This window comes from Lates calcarifer, linkage group LG15 (assembly GCF_001640805.2).
Source record: "Lates calcarifer isolate ASB-BC8 linkage group LG15, TLL_Latcal_v3, whole genome shotgun sequence".
Taxonomy (NCBI): domain Eukaryota; kingdom Metazoa; phylum Chordata; class Actinopteri; family Centropomidae; genus Lates; species Lates calcarifer.
The window spans coordinates 22,884,021-22,905,191 of record NC_066847.1 but is presented as its reverse complement, the minus strand read 5'-3'; the positions used below and the strand labels follow the sequence as shown (position 1 = coordinate 22,905,191).

General features: G+C 37.8%; 3 protein-coding genes across 6 annotated transcripts; 1 reads left to right on the top strand and 2 right to left on the bottom strand.

The window, feature by feature from the left end:
* Positions 1 to 1,749: 1,749 nt before the first annotated feature.
* LOC108890430 (myelin-associated glycoprotein) lies at positions 1,750 to 9,919 on the bottom strand. 4 transcript variants are annotated; one of them, XM_051075850.1, is made up of 23 exons: positions 9,809 to 9,919; positions 9,168 to 9,369; positions 8,552 to 8,606; positions 8,061 to 8,444; positions 7,682 to 7,969; positions 7,296 to 7,589; positions 6,020 to 6,397; positions 5,630 to 5,917; positions 5,242 to 5,535; positions 4,847 to 4,891; positions 4,407 to 4,739; positions 4,019 to 4,315; positions 3,789 to 3,903; positions 3,620 to 3,667; positions 3,167 to 3,193; positions 2,976 to 3,020; positions 2,873 to 2,899; positions 2,729 to 2,773; positions 2,623 to 2,649; positions 2,474 to 2,512; positions 2,307 to 2,372; positions 2,163 to 2,196; positions 1,750 to 2,019 (listed from the first exon to the last, which is right to left on the bottom strand). In XM_051075850.1, the coding sequence occupies exons 3-23, from the start codon at positions 8,592 to 8,594 to the stop codon at positions 2,014 to 2,016; spliced, it is 3,123 nt and encodes a 1,040-aa protein (XP_050931807.1). In that variant the 5' UTR covers positions 8,595 to 8,606; positions 9,168 to 9,369; positions 9,809 to 9,919; the 3' UTR covers positions 1,750 to 2,013. The 4 variants fall into 4 exon arrangements, with proteins under 4 accessions (XP_050931807.1, XP_050931806.1, XP_050931809.1 ...); XM_051075849.1 differs by having other exon boundaries at positions 9,168 to 9,269; XM_051075852.1 differs by having other exon boundaries at positions 2,729 to 2,770; positions 9,168 to 9,269.
* Positions 9,920 to 10,068: 149 nt separating this feature from the next.
* On the bottom strand, positions 10,069 to 14,143 carry LOC108890494 (sialic acid-binding Ig-like lectin 14). The gene is made up of 13 exons (XM_018687366.2): positions 13,987 to 14,143; positions 13,341 to 13,423; positions 12,834 to 13,229; positions 12,440 to 12,736; positions 12,227 to 12,326; positions 12,060 to 12,095; positions 11,926 to 11,958; positions 11,763 to 11,804; positions 11,504 to 11,530; positions 11,282 to 11,317; positions 11,129 to 11,200; positions 10,978 to 11,005; positions 10,069 to 10,881 (listed from the first exon to the last, which is right to left on the bottom strand). Exons 2-13 carry the CDS (start codon positions 13,384 to 13,386, stop codon positions 10,819 to 10,821), a joined length of 1,176 nt encoding a protein of 391 aa, XP_018542882.1. The 5' UTR covers positions 13,387 to 13,423; positions 13,987 to 14,143; the 3' UTR covers positions 10,069 to 10,818.
* A 3,377-nt stretch (positions 14,144 to 17,520) lies between these two features.
* On the top strand, positions 17,521 to 21,029 carry LOC108890544 (myeloid cell surface antigen CD33). The gene is made up of 9 exons (XM_018687428.2): positions 17,521 to 17,675; positions 18,217 to 18,290; positions 18,387 to 18,782; positions 18,880 to 19,176; positions 19,290 to 19,389; positions 19,507 to 19,542; positions 19,652 to 19,684; positions 20,036 to 20,050; positions 20,521 to 21,029. The coding sequence occupies exons 2-8, from the start codon at positions 18,245 to 18,247 to the stop codon at positions 20,046 to 20,048; spliced, it is 921 nt and encodes a 306-aa protein (XP_018542944.1). The 5' UTR covers positions 17,521 to 17,675; positions 18,217 to 18,244; the 3' UTR covers positions 20,049 to 20,050; positions 20,521 to 21,029.
* The last annotated feature ends 142 nt before the right edge of the window (positions 21,030 to 21,171 follow it).

Below are 21,171 nucleotides of genomic sequence, written 5' to 3'. Positions count from 1 at the left end.
ATCTACTCAGGAAGTAGGTCCTCATCTATGGAATCCGCCCATAACACATTCATGAATATGCCATGTTGTGCTACCATGTTTCTACAGTAGCTCAGAATGGACAAATCGAATGCTGTTTGCTTTTTTATGTTAATGCAACAGCTTAAGTATGAAAGACGTAGAAGACAAGGAGTAAGACAGGAGAGAGTGCATTACTTATAGTTTTACTAACTGACAATTAAATAAAATATCTAAGTAGCTCTATAAACAACCCTCTTCACTTTACAGACTGGTGGGGAGGGGACAGTATTCGGTTGGTTACAATCTGCATTCTCGCCGCTAGATGCCACTAAAGCCTACAAACTGGTCCTTTACATGCATGCAAGAACTGTAAAAGTTCCCCCACGACTGCCTTAAAAATTAGTGTTGGTTGAAGTTGTCATATTTCAGTTCAGTAATCATCATCATTTTGAATTTACAATCTATTTTTTACATTCTTTGTGTCTTATACCAATACTTAAATTTTGACTGTTGAAATTGTGGATTGATGATGCAGGTCCATGTATGTATGTTTGGAGCAGATATTACAGGTCATGATATTAGAGTCCAAACGAGTCAGCATGAGGGAAATTACTTTTCCCTCCCCTGTCATCTGCTATAGAGGAGCCCAAGGGCACAATACCCTGTGTGTGTGTGTGTGTGTGTGTGTGTGAGAGAGAGAGAGAGAGAGAGTGCTACTCAGCTTTTCACCATCACTTTCATTTCACCACACTCATTTCAGAATACTTAAATTATGATCACACAATAAACATACTACAAACATAATACATTTTTAACTTACTACTGCAACAGTGCCAGCAGCACAAGTGCTGGTCTTCTGTTCCTGGTGGCACCACTGATCTCTTTAGTCGTGTTCTCTTAACTAATTGGAGACAACAGCTTCACTGCTCAGTTTTTTCTTCTCACCTTCACATTGGCTTCATACTCCTCCTTTCAACCAGTGAGTGAGAAAGTTAAAAAAAATTACAATTACAAAATTACAATGACATTAAAGTGATAAGACATGTAAGATTGTGGATGATTCAGAGGATATGTATCTCTAAATGTTCTTAGTACAGGCATTTGGTCTGTTATGTTTGTTGTAACAGAGTTACTACTATGAGGACAGACACTGTTCAGCTCTCTTTGTCAGTCATGTTTAACTTAAGGAAATTTGAAAAGAGCAGTGGGAAACAACTATAAACAGTGTACCCCCATCTAGTGGACAAAATTTTACAACAGTGTTCACTTTGTCAGACAGCAGGATAAAAGGATATGAAAAATAATGAATATATTTTGAAATGAGGACAATTTGAAGACCAAGTGTGACATTGGTATAAAATTGAGTAAAAATTATCAAATTAAATTAAAAATGAAAATGTTAAAGGGAAGTTTGCCATTTCTAGATCCCTTTGATTAGACTCATGTTTTTTCTTTAATGTAAGTATATTCTGATTTCAGTAGTGGAGCTACAGCGTCTGCTGTAGTAAGTTTGTAATGCATTCACTGCTCACAATTGGGAAAAAAGGTGAGAGATTTTTCTTTAAGAAGATACTCTTCTGAAATCACCTCTTATATATGATGGTATGTGCAAAAATACATTTCCCAAAGCCTTGAAGGTCTTTGAGGTCTATGACATTTTCTTGGTTTTTCCCTTGGTTAAAAGAAAATAGTTTCTTATTCACAGCTACTTCCTCACAATCCAAACAACTAAGACAAAAGGAGAGCATATTTACATGTGATTATGTTTATTTAACAGGTGTTTAAATTCAGTTAAATGACCACTAATTGTGTCACTATACATTCTTTATGAATGAATGAAGTGAAGTTTACCTTTAAATGCAAACCCAACATCACCCCCAGCCCCCACCCACCCAAAAGTACACACACACACACACTTCTATAAAGGTTTGGATGAATCTAAAATAATAAAAGCAACATGATCCTGTTAGCATGTGATGTTTCCAAGATGTCTTGAAGAACTCAAAGGTTGCCTTACACCTACAACAAATTAGAGGAAAATTGGAATCAAGTTCACAAAATATAAACATATCTCTTCCTTAGTGGTTAGTTCTGAAACATGAAATAATATTCTCATTTACCACCTCTTTTACTGCATTACCACTCATCACCACACTACTAACCTCAGGCCTTCCAGAGTGAGGTGGTCTCCGGTTACTAGATCAAACAGTGATATAAAAGGATGCAGATAATCAATGTACAACTAAATGAAACACAATGGAATGTCATTTAAAAGAGAAAGGAGCAGCTGTGTAAGGGAAACTCACCCCTTTGGGGATGGAAAACGTTGTTTGGAGATGTGAGTGCCACAGTTTACAGCAGTGCTATTGTTTCTATGGGAAGAGGAGGGAACCAGACATTATAAGTTTTTGTCTGTGTCTGTCTTACTGTTAGGGCTGTGTTGTGTAGTAGAGGAGCTTTGATAAACACTTACACATAGCCCACATTGAGGTCCACGGTGTTGTCTTGGTGTCTGCAAAGGTAATACATATTTCATTCATATTATTTGATATAGTCAGTGGATGTCTTGTGTTTCTTTTCATGCTGCAATTGATTCATATAACAGGAGGTCAAAAGTGGTACCTTGAAAATCTGTCCCAGAAAGACTTCCTGTAAGAAAAATTAATTAAATATTTAACTGTTAAACAGAGTGGTAAAATCTAAATCAACAGCATTGGAGAAAATCTACCTGGGTTTCCTCTCATGCCACCCAACACGCCCATCCTCTGTTCTGCTGAAAAGGGTAGAAATATACACTTCATGCATGTCACGCAGGCATGTTTGCTCTTGTTGTGAGTGTAAGCTTCTATTAAGTCCTGTAAGGTGTTCTTACCTGGAAAATCGGCTCCAAATGGACCTCCTGCATAAAAAGCACTCTGTTACTACTTGTTAGTATTATTTTTCCAGTTAGTACAACAAGCAGTGTGATGACAAACCGTTTTTCGGGTCTCGGAGGCCTCTCCCTGTCTTCGGGGTATCTCCTAGATGAGGAGAAATTAAGTAATTAAGTAAGAAAAGGTAAAAAGCTGTGCACATATTACATCACCATCAGTGATTCTATCTCATATGGCATGAGATAACAGAAGCCAATAAAAGAATTCTTTAGGCCATATTGAATCAAGCTTACCTAGATAATCTGTCCCATAGAGATCGCCTGTGAAAGTGAATTGCAGAGACAGAGATTTACATTGCTCTTTGGTGGAAATACCAGGTGTATGTGTTCAGAGACTAATAAGATACCAATTTTGTGGCTATTAGCTGACTAGTAAAAAGTCATATTCATGCAAGTGTACAGCCCTGCCATTATGACCTAACTTTTCTTTTAACTCCATGTCCTCCTTATGAGCCATTTTGGTCCTGAGTGATTTAACTAAGAGTTATTTCATGTTAATTTACATTAACAGGATATTAGTTCTCCCAGCACAATCCTGGATACTGCTCAGATTCTCTTGGAAGAGAAGAGCCATTTCCATCAAATCTAACTGTAACTGTTTTTTACAAATTGTAATTGAAAAAAGTGTTCCTGATTGGCATCCAGTGACCAATTATGACATCATTATGTGCATTTAGGTTTACATACCTTTTCTCTGGTCGAGGTGGTGGTTTCAGTGAGTCATCAGTGTGCTTCCTGTTGGTTTGGAAAAATGCTATAAAACCATGTTATGTGTTCAACACTAGAGCATACAAAAAAGGAATCTTATATTTCCAATGCATTGCCACAGTCTTGAATTGACATGTATCTACTTTACCTTTTCCTCCAGATGAACACTCCAAACACTGAGGCTAAGATGATTATAATCAGGACCACAGCTGAGACTGGAATGGACACTGGAAGAGAGCCTCTGAACTGGTACATCAGTGATCCTGGTGATGTAAAAACATTTAAGGCTTGTGCAAATGTAGTAAGGAACATACACAACTCAAAATATGTGAGGCAATTGCAAGAAATTCGCAGGGCAGATGAATTTTGTGCTCTAACCCTTCACATTCAGCTTGACTGTGCTGGCTTGTTGCTTGCCACGCCAGAAGGTGGCAGTACATGTCAGGCTTTTGACACCGTCTCCACCTTCAACCAGGAAAGTGATCGTGGATGTCACCTTCCAGACACCTTGTGTTGTCAAGGTGTGCGTGTCTTCACTGGTGAGGTTAGAGACACTCCATGCGAATACTGGAGGATGTGAGGGACACGTGTGACTCACAGAACACGAGACACTTATAGTTGAACCAGCGTCGACTTCAGCTGGAACTGGGGTCATCACTGGCTTTTCTGGGGAAGCTAAGCATGCAAAACACAAAGCAGAGTACTGTTAGAGGTTGAAAAGCAGAACAAATTTTAGTGAGCTAAATGGTTAGTTGTGACTCCAGACCTTTCATAACAATGAATACACAGCTGTTGTTGAATCTGTATTTTTCATTTTCTTTCTCTGCATGGAAACAGAAGGGCCCGTTGTCAAAAGGCTTGATGTCATCAATCTCCAGTGAGCAGTTTCCCTCATTCAGATTTCCTAATAGCCTGGTGCGGTCCTTGAAATGGTCGAGTACATGACTCCGGCCATTATGGAAGACAACGCCCCCAGTTTTTTTGGACCAGATACCACGAGTAAGAAGCTCATCCCCCTGAAAGCTGCAGGGAATCACCACACAGGAGCGGGTCAGGGCGTTGTATCTGAAAGGGACGTCAGCAGCCAGAACACGGGTTCCTGTAAAGAGACAAGCAAGCCATGATGGTGTGCCTGTAGAAATCAATTCCTGTGTGATATAATGTGGCAGAAAGGTATGTTTTGAGAGAACTGAGAAGTATAACCACCATCATTTTCATGTAGATCTCTTTCTTCAACTGGTTTGTCATACTCTGGAAAACATTACAGCAAGCAATGCACAATTAAATCTTCTTACAAAGTTATCTCATTGGAGCAAAAGTTCGGTATTTTGGGAAATGTTCTTATTTGCTTTCTGGCAGAAAATTAGAGAGGAAAATTAATACCATTTTCATAACTGAATAACATAACAAATGGTAACAAAATCTGTCTAGCAGCATGTCTAAGGCTGCCCTATCTTTGTGTTACACTAAGCCAACTGGTTGCTGGATATAGTTTCATGTATATAAAGGACAGATATGAGAGTGGTGTTAATCTTCTTGACCATATCTCCTAAAATACCTAAACTGTTGATTTAACACCAATCATGCATGCTGGAACTCACTTTTTATATGAAGGGTTGCAGACTTTGAGGTCTCCCCGGTCAAAAACCTAGCAGTGCAGGTCAAAGGTTTGCCATCATCAGTCAGGGAGCCAATAAAGGTTAGATTTGACACTGTCATGTAGGTATTGCTCAACAGTGGTTTGGTGTATGACGTACTCCACATATCTTCAAAGTTCCATGTAATGGTTGGTTTATTTTTCTTGCATGTGTAGGTAACAGAACAAATGACAGTCTTTGCTACACCCTCTATTGTCTCGGCTGGCGGCTCATCCATTGTGATTTCTTTGTATGGACCTAAGCAGAAATTTGATAGTGAGACTTCAAGCTAAACAGATGCGTTTGTATTCTACTTCTCTTCAAGTAGCATATTGTCTCACAATGTACTCACATTCAACATTCAGTCTAAGCTCATTTGTGGCTGTCTGACCACCATGGAAGCGAACAGCACAATTCACACTGACGTCTGCCTCTTGTACAGTCCAAGTTTTCTCGACTGTCCTTTGCCAAATCCCATCAGATGTCAGAGTGTCCACAGGGACATCGGCTCCATCTTTACCATTTAGGGTAAGGGTGGGGGGAGCAGAGAGACATGTATGGCGCACACTGCAGGACACTTTGTTCTGTTCTCCCACCCTGGGGATAGCATTGATGCTCAAATGTGGCGCCAGTGCTTGATCTATAAAATTCAAAGAAAGAATAGCCATTTGGAGAATTGCATTTTTTGGAATTGGGGTTGAATTCCCTTAAAAGGGGGAAATGAATGTATCCAGATACTCACCTGAAACAATAAGTTCAGTGGTCATTTCAGAAAATGACTGATCTGCGGTATGATAGGAGGCAATAGGGTTCTTATCTACCCATGGGAAAATTCTGTTCTGGTTGTGCGACATCTCCAGCCTCTCGATCTTAAGACTACAATTCCCGTCCCTCACAGACCCAACCAAGCTGGTTCTTCCCTTAAATCTACTAAAAGAACTCTCCGTTTGGGCAAATACTGGTAGGTATCGCTTATTCTGGTACAAGTACCAAATAACTGGGAGGTCAGCAGGCTGGGAGTTACTGTAGGTGAAACTGCAAGGAATGATGATACATGAGCCTCTCATGCCTGTGATGCTGCCAGGGGTGGTGAAGGACCAACCACGAGAGAGCATATTTCCTGTAAAAAGAAAAAAAAAACCCCATATGAAGCAAAGTTGCTCATCTTTTAAACCTAGTTCACAACCTTTTTGGCTGGTGGGTCTTTAAAATGAAGCAATGTCTGCTTGTGACCCACACATAACAGTTGATGGCTTTATATCTGCAGTAACTGATTTTGGCCACTTGGGGCCAGCAGAAGCAAATTGTGAACGCATTGCTGTTATCACCTTTTCAGTTGATATGGCGACAGTTGTCAGATCACACATCCAGCAGATAGCGAACAATATAAGCATTAATTTGCTGCGTTAGTGTCCACTAAATGAATATCCAGTCCAATATTCACTCTCCTTTTTGGCTCTATTTTGCTCTCCATCCTCTCCAAAGGGAACTGTCTAACTCATTAGCTGCTAAATATATATTATGTTTACCAGATAATTGCTAACTCTAGTGTACAGGTACACAGGTCATCTACAGTGGGTTTTTAAAGGTGTTTTGCTGAAAACAGCTGTCCACTTTTGCTGAAACAACACTAGCACAGTGAGAGTGAAACAAAGCAGTAAAGTTGCAGGTCAGAAAATCAAAACAAGAAACAAAAGAACAGTTCAAAGACGCTCAACGGGGCTTAGGGAAACCACAGAGTTGGGTAATATTTCTCTGTGGGTTTGTCAATACCATTCACAATCCACATATTCATTTGACCCATTGTTAACATAAAAACATCAGTGATAGCTGCTTTAATGTCAACATGAATTACAAGCAGTTGGACAAAAAAATAGTTAAGGAGAAGGAGAGCATAGCATAATGCAGGCTCCATATAGAGTACATTTCAGTCCTACTGCAGAATCTGTTAGTGATGGAGGGCAGTTCTGGCATGTACCTGCTTCAGATAAATGATAATTATTATTACTTCTACTTACTCTTTATTCGTAGGGGGATGCTCACTTGCGTCCGTCCCCCACTGAATATTGCGTAGCATGTCAGAGATCCTCCATGGTCGTTAGCTGATGGGGTGAATGTAAGTGTGGAGACAGTACTCCACTGAGCTGCTGCGCTGTTCTTGGTGTCAGAGGAGGCTGGCATACTCTTATAGTTCCATGTGAGAACTGGTACATCTTGAGGGCATGTGTATGAGGCGGTGCAGGTTACTTTGCTTGCATGTCCCTCAAGATATTCAGGTGGTGTGGGGGTAATAGTCAGGGACGAAAAGGAGCCTGGGACACAAATGGTGAATATTAATATTTTGGTCAGCGTAAAAGAAAAAACTGTTTCATTTTTGAATACATTTATACATACATTTACATACATTTTGCATTTAAGATTTTGGAGGTGCTTGCACGTTGACCACTATGGTGCTTAACGGAGCACTCCACAGTTTGGGAGTCTTTCTCTATGAGCAGCTTGGATTTCAGAGTAGTTCTGGATGTGCCATCAGGTGTGTTGGTGTGAATTATTTCTTTGCTTTGTGTTTGGCTGCTGAGCATCAGAGTTGGTGGGTTACTGGGACAGGTGTGATAAACAGAGCACTCCACTTGCACGTACTGTCCAACCTTCATGTCTCCATGGAACATAATTTCTGGTTTCTCTGCAGTTTCTTTCCAAAGAAAATGTGAAGAGTTAGTGATGAGAATAAATATACATATACTTAACAATAAACTTTTTATTAGTTGGCTATAACAACCTACCCACTACTTCAATTGTTACAGTTGTATCAAAGAATCGGTAGGTGCTTCTCCCGACATTATCTGGATCTACCCAGGGGTAAATCTTCTGTCTGTGGTGAGACAACATCACTGGGTCGATCTTTAGACTGCATGTCTTGCTTTGTGTAAAGCCATATCGTTTTGTTTTTCCTTTGAATATGTCAATGACATTGCCTGGGTGGTCCTTGTCATAAACCAAAGGATATCCATGGCTCACATGCTGGTACCAAACCACATGATCTGGTCTTCGAGGTGGCCACCGATGATAGTCAAAACTGCAAGGGATGACAAGGCAGGAACCTAATAATCCTTTAATATTGCTTGGCATCCTGACATGCCACGCCCTGGAACTGCAAAAAATGCACCCTGCAAGATGACCATTTTGCAAAAGGAAAATTAACATTCAGAAAAAATGGAAAGGCTGTTAATGTTTATATGTTTAACAAAAACTGAATAATACAAAATTGCAGTACCTATGATACAGAGGCTCAGGAGGAAATGGTTAAATCCAGACATCTTTCCACACACCTAAAATAAATATGAAATAAATGTGTTTTTACCAGATACCAGATACTTTTATCCAGAAATTTAAATAAAATAAACATAATACTTATCTGTGATTCATTTTTCATATTTATGAGTAATAGGCTACCATCTCTAGAAAATTCAGATTTTCCCATAAAACGGTCAAATATAATTTATTCTAATGTTTACTGATGAGTACTCCATTAATCTAGTAGTGAATTTCCACAAAGTTTGGAGACTAACAGGTTCACAGACAATAGAGCACTCAAAACGAAAGCAAAAGAGTTTAAGATTTCCTGTTTTGTATTTCAAGTCTGCAAAGGTTCAATGTCTCTAGACCTACTTGGGCAATGCAAGTCACATTATATTAATATCAGATGGTGTAGGATTTTTGTCACTGGACGCCTGATTATTAAAAAAAAAGAATAAGTTGAGTAAACAGCCCCTCTCCCTCGCAGATCCTCCTGACGTCCTGTATCTGCTCAAGAACGTCCCGGAGAAACACTGATTTATTTTTATCTCAAGTAAAACTGCTTTGTTCAGCGTTTTACCGGTTTTAATTACCTGGCCTGTTTCTTTTGAAGAAGAGGTGACCTCTGTGGATAATTCGGCTCCCAGTGAACGATGAACACCGAAGGAGTATTAGCCTCTGTCCGCCGAAGAACACTAAAGAAACACTTTTTTTAACGTTTGTTTTGAGGGGCGAAGATCTCTGCGGATAATTCAGCTCCCGGTAAAAACCTCCTGAACTATCCTGAATCCTAACCTATACATGAAACGTAATGAGTGGAAATAACGTGAAAACAACGTTATTTAAAAAAAAAAAAAAAAAAAAAAAGGTCTTCCAAATTACCCCCAGGCCGACAACTTTTTTCACACAGCTGGACATTGTAAACGCTTGTGGAAAAACTTGTTCATTTAGTAGTGACAAAGAGTTGCAGATAAATGACACATTTAACCATTACATAACTAGATAGAATGCATGTATTTTTTTCTTCTAAGAAATGTGCTGTGGATTAAAATTAAACCACAACTTTAAAGCAGTTCGAAACAAACTTGTTTCTTAGAAAGAAATGCAACATTTTCTGCTGATTCCCATGCTTTAATAATATCTACATTATTTCAGATTTCTGATAAAGCAATCGCAACTAAAAAATGACTCGATAGATGGTAAAAAAAATTCTCTTATAATTAGAATGACTTACCCCCAAAAGGTGAATGCTAACACATAGTTTTACCCCAACTCTACAGCCGCATTTTAATTAATAATTTTAAACCTTCCCTTAAAATGTGGGCAGGGGGTGTGACTTGCTAATTACTAGGAGGGGAAAGAGCTTGCTCAGTGAAGGGTACTGTTCCCTTTTTTTGTAAAAGGCAAATGATTCTTAGAAGAGTTCAAACCTTAGTAAAATCAAAGTACCTCATCAGACTGAGTTCAAACATTATTATCAAAAAACATTCAGCATTCACAAATCATATATTTGTTTTACTTTCTCACTTAAAGCCATATAATTATCGTTTTGTGAGTACAAATGACCAAAAATATGTGGTCCAGATTTCTATTTACTCAGTTTTGCTACTGATTGTGTATGAGTGTGTGTCTCAGTATGTGCATATGTATCTAAATTCTCAAAGGAAAATGTCTGACATTTTAGGAAATACATGTATTCAGCGTTTGCAGAGTTAGATGGAAAGACTGATACCACTGTCATACTGGCAAATATGGAAGTAGAATTAGCAGATAGTTAGCTGCCCTGTTTCCAGTCCTTATGGTAAACAGACAAATATGAGAGTGGCACCCCACTCCCCCACTCCACCCCCACTTTTTCATTTTTTTTCCCCACTTATTTGACATATTCACTTATCTCACTATGGCATGTTTCAGGACTAGCAATAGTTACACTGTGTCTAAACAAGAAAGAACCTAACAGAACAAAGGTGCATATTTACAGCTATGCAGACATAATGACATTCAAAAAATTGATAAGAATAATATTATATATTAAAATCCATTTTACAATCTCCTAGATAATATGATCAAATTATATTAAGTATTTTTGCTTGATAGAACAGATTACCACAATGGTCATACATCACAAGACTACATTCAAATCAATGCTTGAAATCATCAGGTGCACTTAATACAAATTATCGTTATTTGATTTGTTGCTTGCTCTGACAACAAACTCTATCCCTGAAAATCAGTTTTCCTCTTTCAGATATTTCCATAGACGTTGAGGTCCGCAGTGTTCATGTAATCATCACCGTCATCAAGGTCCTGTGAGAGATTCAAGTCATTATTGTCCCAGATGTTGATAGTGCCAGGGTAAAGTCTGCAATTCTTAGAAATAAATCACTGACAAATTAATAATACCTCTTTGTAGTTGCAGGATTTTGGTTGGCTGAGGTGCATTAAAAACAACAGCAATGATGAAGACAGAGAAAAAGAATGGCATAAGACATTGCAGCACTACAATATATAATCTTCATTTTGCCAAGTGGTCAGGTTCAACATGAGGAGGTACCTTTTGGGGGATGGGAAACGAGGCTTGGAGACCTTCTGGTCAGCACAGGATTGTGACATCACATTATTGGGCCTGTGGATTAGAATTTATGTCACTACACAGTTGGGGAAAAAACAGTCAGCTATTTAACTGTCTTATGTTTAACATGCTTACGTATGACCAAAATCCACCCTGTCCCCCCTTGGCCTTCTGCAACAGAAAAAAAACATATAACGTAAGACAAATCTTTAACACTGTAACATGTTGCATTTGATGTAACTGTGAAAACCAAAGTGTGTTTGGACTGTGAAAACAACCAAGTGACAAAAGGAAAGAAAAAAAAAAAGACTTGTGAAATTTATCAGTACAGGCTGGAAATGTTTTTTCATGTATTACCTTGAAAATCTGCTCCAAATAGACCGTCTGCACACACAAAAAAAGAAGAACAGAAACTATGCAAATGTTGTGAGACATATAAATAAAAAGTGTAGGTTATCAAAAAAAAGAAAGAAAAAGAAAAATGCACCACACTACACATGCAAATTACAGTGAATCATTCTGTGATCTCCACACATCTGTGGCTGGGGACTGTACAGAACTAGTCACTAAAATAACGTACAATATAATTGATAAAGACACTAAAAATGCCTCTTGCCTTTGATCAGAACGAGATGGTCCTGGGCCACTAGAATGAATCCTGAAAATTTCACAGAATAAAATTATACATTTTTAAAATGAAAATTTACTGAGATAAAAGTACTGCTGCCAAAGGCAAGATGAGAGAGGAAAATTAAACAGAAAGCACTCTTTCTTCTCACCTGCGAGACAGCCTGGATAGTCGGTTCCACATGCTAGATGTCATGGAAAATATATGTTATGATAATTACAAAAACTGAAATCATGTGATATCAGTGTAACATTATGGACTAAATCTGGTCTCCAACATTTTTACCTGCCATCCTGACTTTGGAGCTCCGTAATACGTTTCCTTGAGCAGAGAGAAGACAATGTTGTTTTACTGAAGACCAAATACTGCACACAGATGAGTTAAAAATGGCGACATGTGCAAGACTGATGCACTCTGTTGATCAGTTAATGTCAGTCCACTGCTTTACTCACTTGTATTTTTTCACCATGAAAATGCAGAAGACTCCAAAGATCACAGCAGTAGCAACCCCCACCACAGCGGGAATGATGATGTGGTTATAGTTTTCTGATCCTGTAAATAGACAGAATTTATATCAGAGCCATTCCTTCTTTATACTACACCAATGGGAAAAAGACAAAATCCAGTACATAAACATCCTCAACAACAAAATGAAAAGATCTTACGTTTGACATAGACTTTCATTGTTGCAGAGGATGTCTGCTGTTTATGAAACTCAGCTGTGCAGGTGATTTCACTGTGATCATCCTTCACCTCAGGAATGAACGTCAGGATGGACTGTTTCTCCCAGAAGCCAGAATGAATTTCTCTGTGATCCTCAATGAGCCCATCTCTGGTGCTCCTACTCCATGTGAGTGTAGGTGGATGAGAAGGACAGGTGTGGATGACTGAACAGGTGACAATGTACGAATGTCCCTCAGTAGCTGTCTCTGAATGAACCAGTTTAGGCTTTGGTGGTCCAGCTATGAATGAAAAAAAGGGCAGACCTAAAATAAGTGACTGATCATAAAAACACAAATTGGTGTAGATTTATCAAATCTCAGAAAGTTGGTGACATACGGAGCATATTCAACTCGACACAATCCTCAACAAAGGAGAACTTGTCTTTGGTCTCTGTGTCAGTCTCTGTTCGTGCTAGTTCAATCCGGAAACAGAAAGGGCCATTATCATGATTTTTAATTTCAACTATTTCTAAGGTGCAGTTGTTCTGACCCAAATCTCCCAACATCTGTGTGCGGCCCCTAAAGTTTTCCAAGACTCTTGTCTTATCCTCATAGTAGATTATTTCATCTCTTTTGTTTGAACGATGCCAGATCCCTCTGAGTCTGGAGGTGGGCAGCTTTTCTTTGGGATGGCTGAATGAACAGGGCACCACAACACACGATGAAACCAAGGCGTCAAGATTTTTCACAATAGTGGCCTTCCATGATTCACTAAGCACAGGGCTGCAAATAGCTGAAAGAGAAACATGGAAGTGACAAAGAAGAGAAGTCTAGTTGTTGTTTTTTCATTAACCAGGGTACGTAAGAATGAGACTGGAAACAGTGAAGTGACTGGTTATGTTACCTGCCAAAAGCAGACAGAATATCTTCATGTTTCTCTCTTCGTTCATGCTTCGCTGAGGTTTTCACTGAGGTTGGTGCAGTATGCTGGTGGGTGTTTTGATGAAAAAGAAGGCAAATAAAAAATAAATCACAAACTCAGCTACTGCCACATGCAAATTACAACACAGCTGTGAAAGTGGAACTTCTTCAAACAGTACTTTTCTTCACATAGAAGCATACATTTATTTAAACAGCAAATATTGGTATTTTTTTGAAGTCCTTACAAAGATATACTCATCTGAGAAAACACAATAATAATAAATTAGTCATACGTTTTCTCACTACAGTTAAAAACTGTTTATTTCATATGTGATTTGGCTGTATTTGCTTTGTGTTCCTATTCTGTCTATGTCTGTTTCACAGAGCAAGCAACATTTTGAATACATTTAATGAATTTAATCAGTCAGACAAACAATGATAAAAAAGAACAATGAAAATAAATAAATCCTTAAATATCAAATCAAAAAATAAACATTTCTAAGCTGCATCATTCTTGAGCTCAACTGAACCTTTTAGAAACGTTTAAAACAATTTTTTTAAAGAAAATGCTGTGAACCAACATATTGCATATTCAAGTATTTAAGAGTAATGTAGAACAAGAATCTTACCTGAGAAAGCTGTCGTCCAGTGGATCAGCACTGTCTGTGTCTTCTGAAAAACAACCCCTTGAAAGTGATGAGATTTGGTGCACTATTGTGCAGTTAAGTTCACAATGGTGTGAACTCTAGAGGCAAAAGAAAAAACTGCAGACCAAAGAGGAAAACACTGTCTTTTCACTTCTTGTGTGTGAGGAAATTGAAAGCAGACACAATGTAGTAGATGTAGTTGTAGTAGAGTTAATAGAGCAGAAAGCCCATATTGGTGTTTTATTGTTGCATTGACTGTGAAGGTTAACATGCTTCAGAGTTCACATCTACATCAAACTAGCAGCAAACAGAGCAATGAACAGAAAACAGATACACAAGTTCTCATATCAAGTTAATCTGTCTGTGACATGTAGATAACATGATGTTGTTATTGTAGGAAGACTACACTGATAAAACAATACAGAATCAGCTGCTAGTTATATACATATATATATATATATATATATATATATATATATATATATATATATATATATATATATATATATATATATAAATTTGTTATTTATGTTATATATAGATATATGTATGTTATTTATGTTCAGTGAAACATGTTAAAAATAAATGTTCCTTTAACTTTATATGTGTTTTTCTATTTTTGAATATATACACCTTTTATAATTTTTTTTAACCCTAGACGGGCAAGGAACCATATATGGTAACTTCATTGATCTTGATTTTCTACATGTTATAAAGCACAACGTCAACTCCTGTCTTTCTGTAAGTTTAATATAGCATCTGCAGATGGACTCACAGCACATTCAAGTACTCGAGTACAGTTTGTCATGTGCTTGTGGTTTACCTTTTGTCTACATATATGTTTCAGCTGTTTGTAATACTTTAAATTATTACTGATGTCTTGCCTTCAGTTCACCTTACCCACAAGTACGAGAAATTCGTCATTCACTCTCCTGCCAAGTCTATACCAGGTCAGTCGTCCCGCACTGAACTCTTACATGAGTCTCATTTTTTACCCAGAAGATTGTTTTTTAATGTCTTAAATAAACTAAATTTTATAAGATAAAGAATACGGTCTTGACCTGCTCTATATGTACAGTGCCTTGAGATAACTTCTGTTGTGAATTGGTGCTATATAAATAAAACTGAATTGACTTGTTTACCATCTTGGATCAGATTTCCACGTGGTCAAGACTTGGTTTGCAGCTTGCCACACTATTGCTCTTCCATTGCTCTGTGTACTGTGAGGCAGCTAAAAATAACTATCAGTGTTTCGACTTGACTTGATACATCAACTGTGAAATAGGCAGAGCCCGCCCAATTCTTCTTTGCCCCATTCAGAGTAAAAACTGAAGGTTAATATGAAATTGATCAGATGGTGTCGTAGCCTGATAGGTATCAGATACCTGAATGTTTGCCATAAACCAATTACATGATGCACTTTGATGAAGTAAAATTTCCCTCTGGAATAAATCATGCTGTGTGTCAGTGTCAAACCCAGCAGCATAATATCAGCACAGGGATAATGTAGATAAGAAGAAAATGCCAAAGTGGTCATCCAGAACATCACAAAACATGAGGAACTTATTGTGAACCTACCTAAAATGTTTGAAATTTTTGTCTTTCATTTTTGTCTAAGACTGCACTCTCTTTCATTATAGAGTAAAGCCTGCTGGTAATACATCTCCAGCATAATCATGGACTCCAGGATTAGCGCTAAGGACAGTAATTATGATGCATATTGTAGATATAGTATAAATAGACCTGAATAGCAGAAGGTCACTTCAGACTCTGGCCAAGACTACTGATAGTCAAGAGTCAAGAGTCAAGAACTTTATTGCCATTGTGCAAACAATGGGACATTGTACATGATAATGCGACAGCAAGGCAGCTCCAAGGCAGTGTAGTGCTGTAAAGTCCACATTTTTTTATATGAATAGGATAAATAAAAAGAAATAAAATTAGAAATATATTTAAATGTAATTAAAAATAATAATAAAAAAGAAAAATTTACAAGCACAAACCCAATAAGTCATATTCATAATAAGTAATATACATAACATATGTGCAGGAGCAGCAGCTTGGGGTGAAGGTGTTCCTGTCGAACCGGGCGCAGAACAGGTTCAAGTCCTGTTGGGGGTAGATGTTGTTCCTTTGTAATCCATAAACAAATGGATTCCATCCCACACCTGACAGGGGTTGGATGAGTTGGTGACGTGGGACCCAAATCGCTGGGTGAAGTTGAATTTGGCATGTCTGATAACCCTCTTTAGCTCCCTCCTAGCTGTGCTGTAAGCGGCTGCATCCTCCGTTCTATAGGCTGCATCACAAGCTTTGATTAAATTCCGCACATCACACGTCATCCATGGTTTCTGGTTGGGGAATATGTGGATCAGTCTTGTGCTGGTAACACTGTCCACACAGTAATTAATGTAGTCGATCACTGTGACTGTGTAATCCTCCAAAGCTGATCTCAGCTCTGATGGTGGGTTTTGCCAGAATAAATCCCAGTCAGTGTGCTGGAAGCAGTCCTGCAGCAGGGAGGCTGCATCCTCAGGTCAAACTCTCACAGTCCGGGAAATGGGTCCTGCAGACTTTATCCTCTGCCTGTAGAGTGGATACAGCAGGAGGGATAGGTGGTCAGATAGTTGCCCACCGTTAAAACCAACTGAACACTATTTTTAACATGTATTTAGTTCATATTAGCTTCATGATCCAGAAGTGTCCAGACAATTATTTTGGATCATCCTTATCATTTCCACAAGTCTTTGAATTATTATTATCATTATTATGACATTTTATGTTGGAAATACTAAAAATCCCTAGTTTTGTTTGATTACAACTTAATTAATAGCTACATATTCTAAACGATCAAAGTTATAGTCCAGTCCAGTTTGTGAGCTGAAGGAATCAGACATGCAGAAGTGAATAGAACTTAGACGGTAAAATTCTCTCTGCCAAACATAACATTTGATCAGTTCCCTAATCACATTTAGATTAATATGTATTCTATTTATTAATGTGTCTCTAAAAACAGACTTTAGCTTCTTCTTTGACTGTGATAAGGGGGGAAAAACCGTGATACAGAGACAGGACATTTTTTTGGCCTGTAGTATGTGACACCTCAAGAACGGCTTGTGGGGAACATTCACCGGAACTCAAAACTGAACTGATTTTGATTGTCAAAAGTCAGAGGATGTGTACCCTGCAAAAAAAAAAAAATCCTCTGCCAGATATAGTGGTGGCGTACAGCATGTGTGTAGAAAAAAGAAGCTTCAAAGAGGCAAACAGGCTGGTTTTAGTTGACTTTCCTACTTCCAAAAGTATGACATGACTGTTTTCCACATCTCTGCTGTCATCTTTTGGTGTGAACATAAATATAACACTGTGTAACATTAACTGAGTGAATGTTATTTGCTTTGCAACAGTGATAAAATAAGAGGGAGGCTCAGGTATAACAGTAACATAAAGCACATGGAGACCACACCTTTTTTTTCTGCACCATACAGTTTACTGCCAGTGCCCCCACAGCTGCTGCTCTGGCCCACACATGACACAGAAACCTTTTTTTTTTTTTTTTTTTAATTGCACACAGTGCCTTTCATTTACCCTTTCAGTTCATGTCTTTATGCACTGAACTCCACACTTGGAGATACAAACAGATGTGATCAGCCAGACACCAGCAAAATCAGGTAAGATTTTAAGATTCTGTCACCACCAACAGTCCAGTTTCTTCAGTTCTCGTCTAGTTTGTTAGAGATATGAATACAGTTGAGATTTATTGGGATTTGTGTATGCAAATTCTCAAAAGCTAAAGAGCTAAAGCAAACACTGCAAACTGTGATTTATTTTGAAGTGTGACTCTTCTCAACCCTAAAACTAAGCCCCTCTTTTCTTTTGTTAACATTTATTTAACAATGGTCTGGTAACACCAGTGTATACCTAAAGGTAAATTGAGGAAAATGGTACATATCAATGAAAGCAAAGTCTGATCATGCAGTAAATACAGCCTAAAATCCGTAGAACTCATACTGGTTTTTAAGAAAGGCATTGTCAACAGAAACTTGAAGTTGCTTCCAAATGTTTGGCCTGTATTGGCCTTGCTTCCAAACTTTTTGCCTGTTGGGTAAATATATATATATATATATATATATATATATATATATACATATATAGTTTGCATGTGGTATTATGTGTCATTTTTTTCTACTTTTTGTTTTCTTTGTATTAAAGAACCACAGCAACAAAACCTCAGAGAAGTATGGACAAAGAGAGAGAGATGATGATGTTGTGTCTGCTTTTGGCAGGTAACTCAATAAATCAGCTCTTTTGAAAAGAAATCAAACAAAGAGACCTTCCACACTTCACTTCTCTTTTTTGTCACTTCCATGTTTCTCTTTCAGCTATTTGCAGCCCTGTGCTTAGTGAATCATGGAAGGCCACTGTTGTGAAAAATCTTGACGTCTTGGTTTCATCGTGTGTTGTGGTGCCCTGTTCATTCAGCCATCCCAAAGAAAAGCTGCCCACCTCCAGACTCAGAGGGATCTGGCATCGTTCAGACAAAAGAGATGAAATAATCTACTACGAGGATAAGACAAGAGTCTTGGAAAACTTTAGGGGCCGCACACAGATGTTGGGAGATTTGGGTCAGAACAACTGCACCTTAGAAATAGTTGAAATTAAAAATCATGATAATGGCCCTTTCTGTTTCCGGATTGAACTAGCACGAACAGAGACTGACACAGAGACCAAAGACAAGTTCTCCTTTGTTGAGGATTGTGTCGAGCTGAATATGCTCCGTATGTCACCAACTTTCTGAGATTTGATAAATCTACACCAATTTGTGTTTTTATGATCAGTCACTTATTTTAGGTCTGCCCTTTTTTTCATTCATAGCTGGACCACCAAAGCCTAAACTGGTTCACCTACAGACAGGCACTGAGGGACATCCGTACATTGTCACCTGTTCAGTCACCCACACCTGTCCTTCTCATCCACCTACACTCACATGGAGTAGGAGCACCAGAGATGGGCTCATTGAGGATCACAGAGAAATTCATTCTGGCTTCTGGGAGACTCAGTCCATCCTGACGTTTATTCCTGAGGTGAAGGATGATCACAGTGAAATCACCTGCACAGCTGAGTTTCATAAACAGCAGACATCCTCTGCAACAATGAAAGTCTATGTCAAACGTAAGATCTTTTCATTTTGTTGTTGAGGATGTTTATGTACTGGATTTTGTCTTTTTCCCATTGGTGTAGTATAAAGAAGGAATGGCTCTGATATAAATTCTGTCTATTTACAGGATCAGAAAACTATAACCACATCATCATTCCCGCTGTGGTGGGGGTTGCTACTGCCGTGATCTTTGGAGTCTTCTGCATTTTCATGGTGAAAAAATACAAGTGAGTTCATTACATATTACTTTACAGAGAACAAAACAGTATTTCCTCTCACTATGTCTTGTTTTTTATATTTGTTTTGTGCTTTTATTAAAAAACACTTTTTTCTGTCTTTTTAAGGAGTCGCATTGCAGAGCTCCAAAATCAAGAGGGCACGTAAGTACAAAAATGTTTTAGACCAGATTCAGTTTGTAGAGCTACACTAATTCTTTCAGTCCTATGAAGATGTGACTCATATATTTATTGATTTTTTGGTCACATTTAGCATGTGGAACCGGCTTTCCAGACTGTCCCGCAGGTGAGAAAAAAAAAGATTTTTTTTTTTTGTTTTTAATTTGGGAGCATGAGATACAAGAGATACATTTTGTCGGAAAGTATAGGGGTACAAGTTGTCAAGGATTCAATTTTAATGAAGCAACAAACAGCTGATTTCTGATTAAAGGTAAGGGGCATTTTCCACATAGTTTTTAGTTCATTTTACAGTCTGGTGCCTGTACCAAACTGTAACACCCTCAGAGTAGTTTCACATATCTCTGCTGAAATGACATGTTTGTTCTTGCTGATGTTTCTGATGAAGATACATGTCTATATTTATAGGTGAATGATATTATCTTTTTCTCTGTTCTCTTTTTTTCTGGGGTGTGATCAGGAACAGAGTTTGAAGGTGAGAAGTGAAAATGAGAAGTTAAATACTTATATGTTTTTTTTTCATCAGTTGTGTTGTTCACAGTTTAATCACAATTAACTTAAAATGTTTATATATATAAATGTTTATATATATATATATATATATGTGTGTGTGTGTGTGTGTGTGTGTGTGTGTATTGACACCTTGTGCTGAAATTCACTGTACAAAATATCCACATATAGACCACATGTTAATATCAACTGTCAACAGAGCAGAGCTTCAGAGTTCTACTCTGTGGGTTTGGTACTACAAATGACCACTCTCACATGACATGTCATCATTTTATTCAAAGTTTATTGCAAGTTTAAACGTGAAGCATAAAAAATCAAAATGGATCAAATGTGTGTTTTCTTGATCTTTCAGATAGTCGAAGGAAGAATTATGTGTATTTGTAGTTTGACGATGATGATGATAGAGTTTAATTTTTTCTTCTTTTTTTTTCACAGAAATGAAGTCAAGAGACAAATCATTTGCTGTGGAGTTGATACTTGCTTTTGTCTTATTTACATATCAGCATCAGAAGATAGCATTTCCTTAATAGCAACATTAAAAAAATATATAAAATTATGTTAACAAAGCTTGAATATTTTAGCACACTGAAAAATAAAATCTTGTACTACCTATAAAGTCTTTGGAGGTCACTAGAGAAGTTGTGAACGACAAATAATCCTTCATCAGTATTTTCTTGGGTTTGTTTTGTCATCACACAAATTCACCTTATAAGGAGAAATCACCACTTTTAGTTGTTCTCAAGGACTTTATCCACCATACACTGGCATAAAGGCACTCTCAGCTGATAATTACAGCCAGTGATGACAGGATGTGCTGTCCTGCTGTATGTGAATGTGTGATTTCTGCTTGAAACTTTAGGAGCTAATCTACAAGTGTGTAAATCTGTGAATGGAGAGAAGAATGTTAAAACTGTATCTCCATCGCAGTAAAAAAAAAAAGTAAATGTACTAACACATAAAGCTTCCTGCTCTCTGAATAGATGTATCAATAATGTTAACATTTTTCTGTCTACATTAAATCTTGGTTTGTATGCAGAGTGTGGTGACTGTTTCATTACTGACTGATTGATAATACCTTTGTCCTCC

Bases quoted from the DNA above. Each gene is read 5' to 3' on its own strand.
- LOC108890494 (XM_018687366.2), bottom strand. From the start codon at position 13,386: ATGAACGAAGAGAGAAACATGAAGATATTCTGTCTGCTTTTGGCAG. The intron at 12,737-12,833 runs GTATGTCACCAA...TTTCATTCATAG, and splicing joins TGTCGAGTTGAATATGCTCC to CTGGACCACCAAAGCCTAAA. The intron at 11,959-12,059 runs GTAAAAATGTTG...CATGACATCTAG, and splicing joins CTCCAAAGTCAGGATGGCAG to CATGTGGAACCGACTATCCA.
- LOC108890544 (XM_018687428.2), top strand. From the start codon at position 18,245: ATGGACAAAGAGAGAGAGATGATGATGTTGTGTCTGCTTTTGGCAG. The intron at 19,177-19,289 runs GTAAGATCTTTT...GTCTATTTACAG, and splicing joins AATGAAAGTCTATGTCAAAC to GATCAGAAAACTATAACCAC. The intron at 19,543-19,651 runs GTAAGTACAAAA...GGTCACATTTAG, and splicing joins CTCCAAAATCAAGAGGGCAC to CATGTGGAACCGGCTTTCCA.
- LOC108890430 (XM_051075850.1), bottom strand. From the start codon at position 8,594: ATGTCTGGATTTAACCATTTCCTCCTGAGCCTCTGTATCATAG. The intron at 7,970-8,060 runs GTAGGTTGTTAT...TTCTTTGGAAAG, and splicing joins TGTAACAATTGAAGTAGTGG to AAACTGCAGAGAAACCAGAA. The intron at 3,904-4,018 runs GTTAGAGCACAA...TTACATCACCAG, and splicing joins AGTCAAGCTGAATGTGAAGG to GATCACTGATGTACCAGTTC.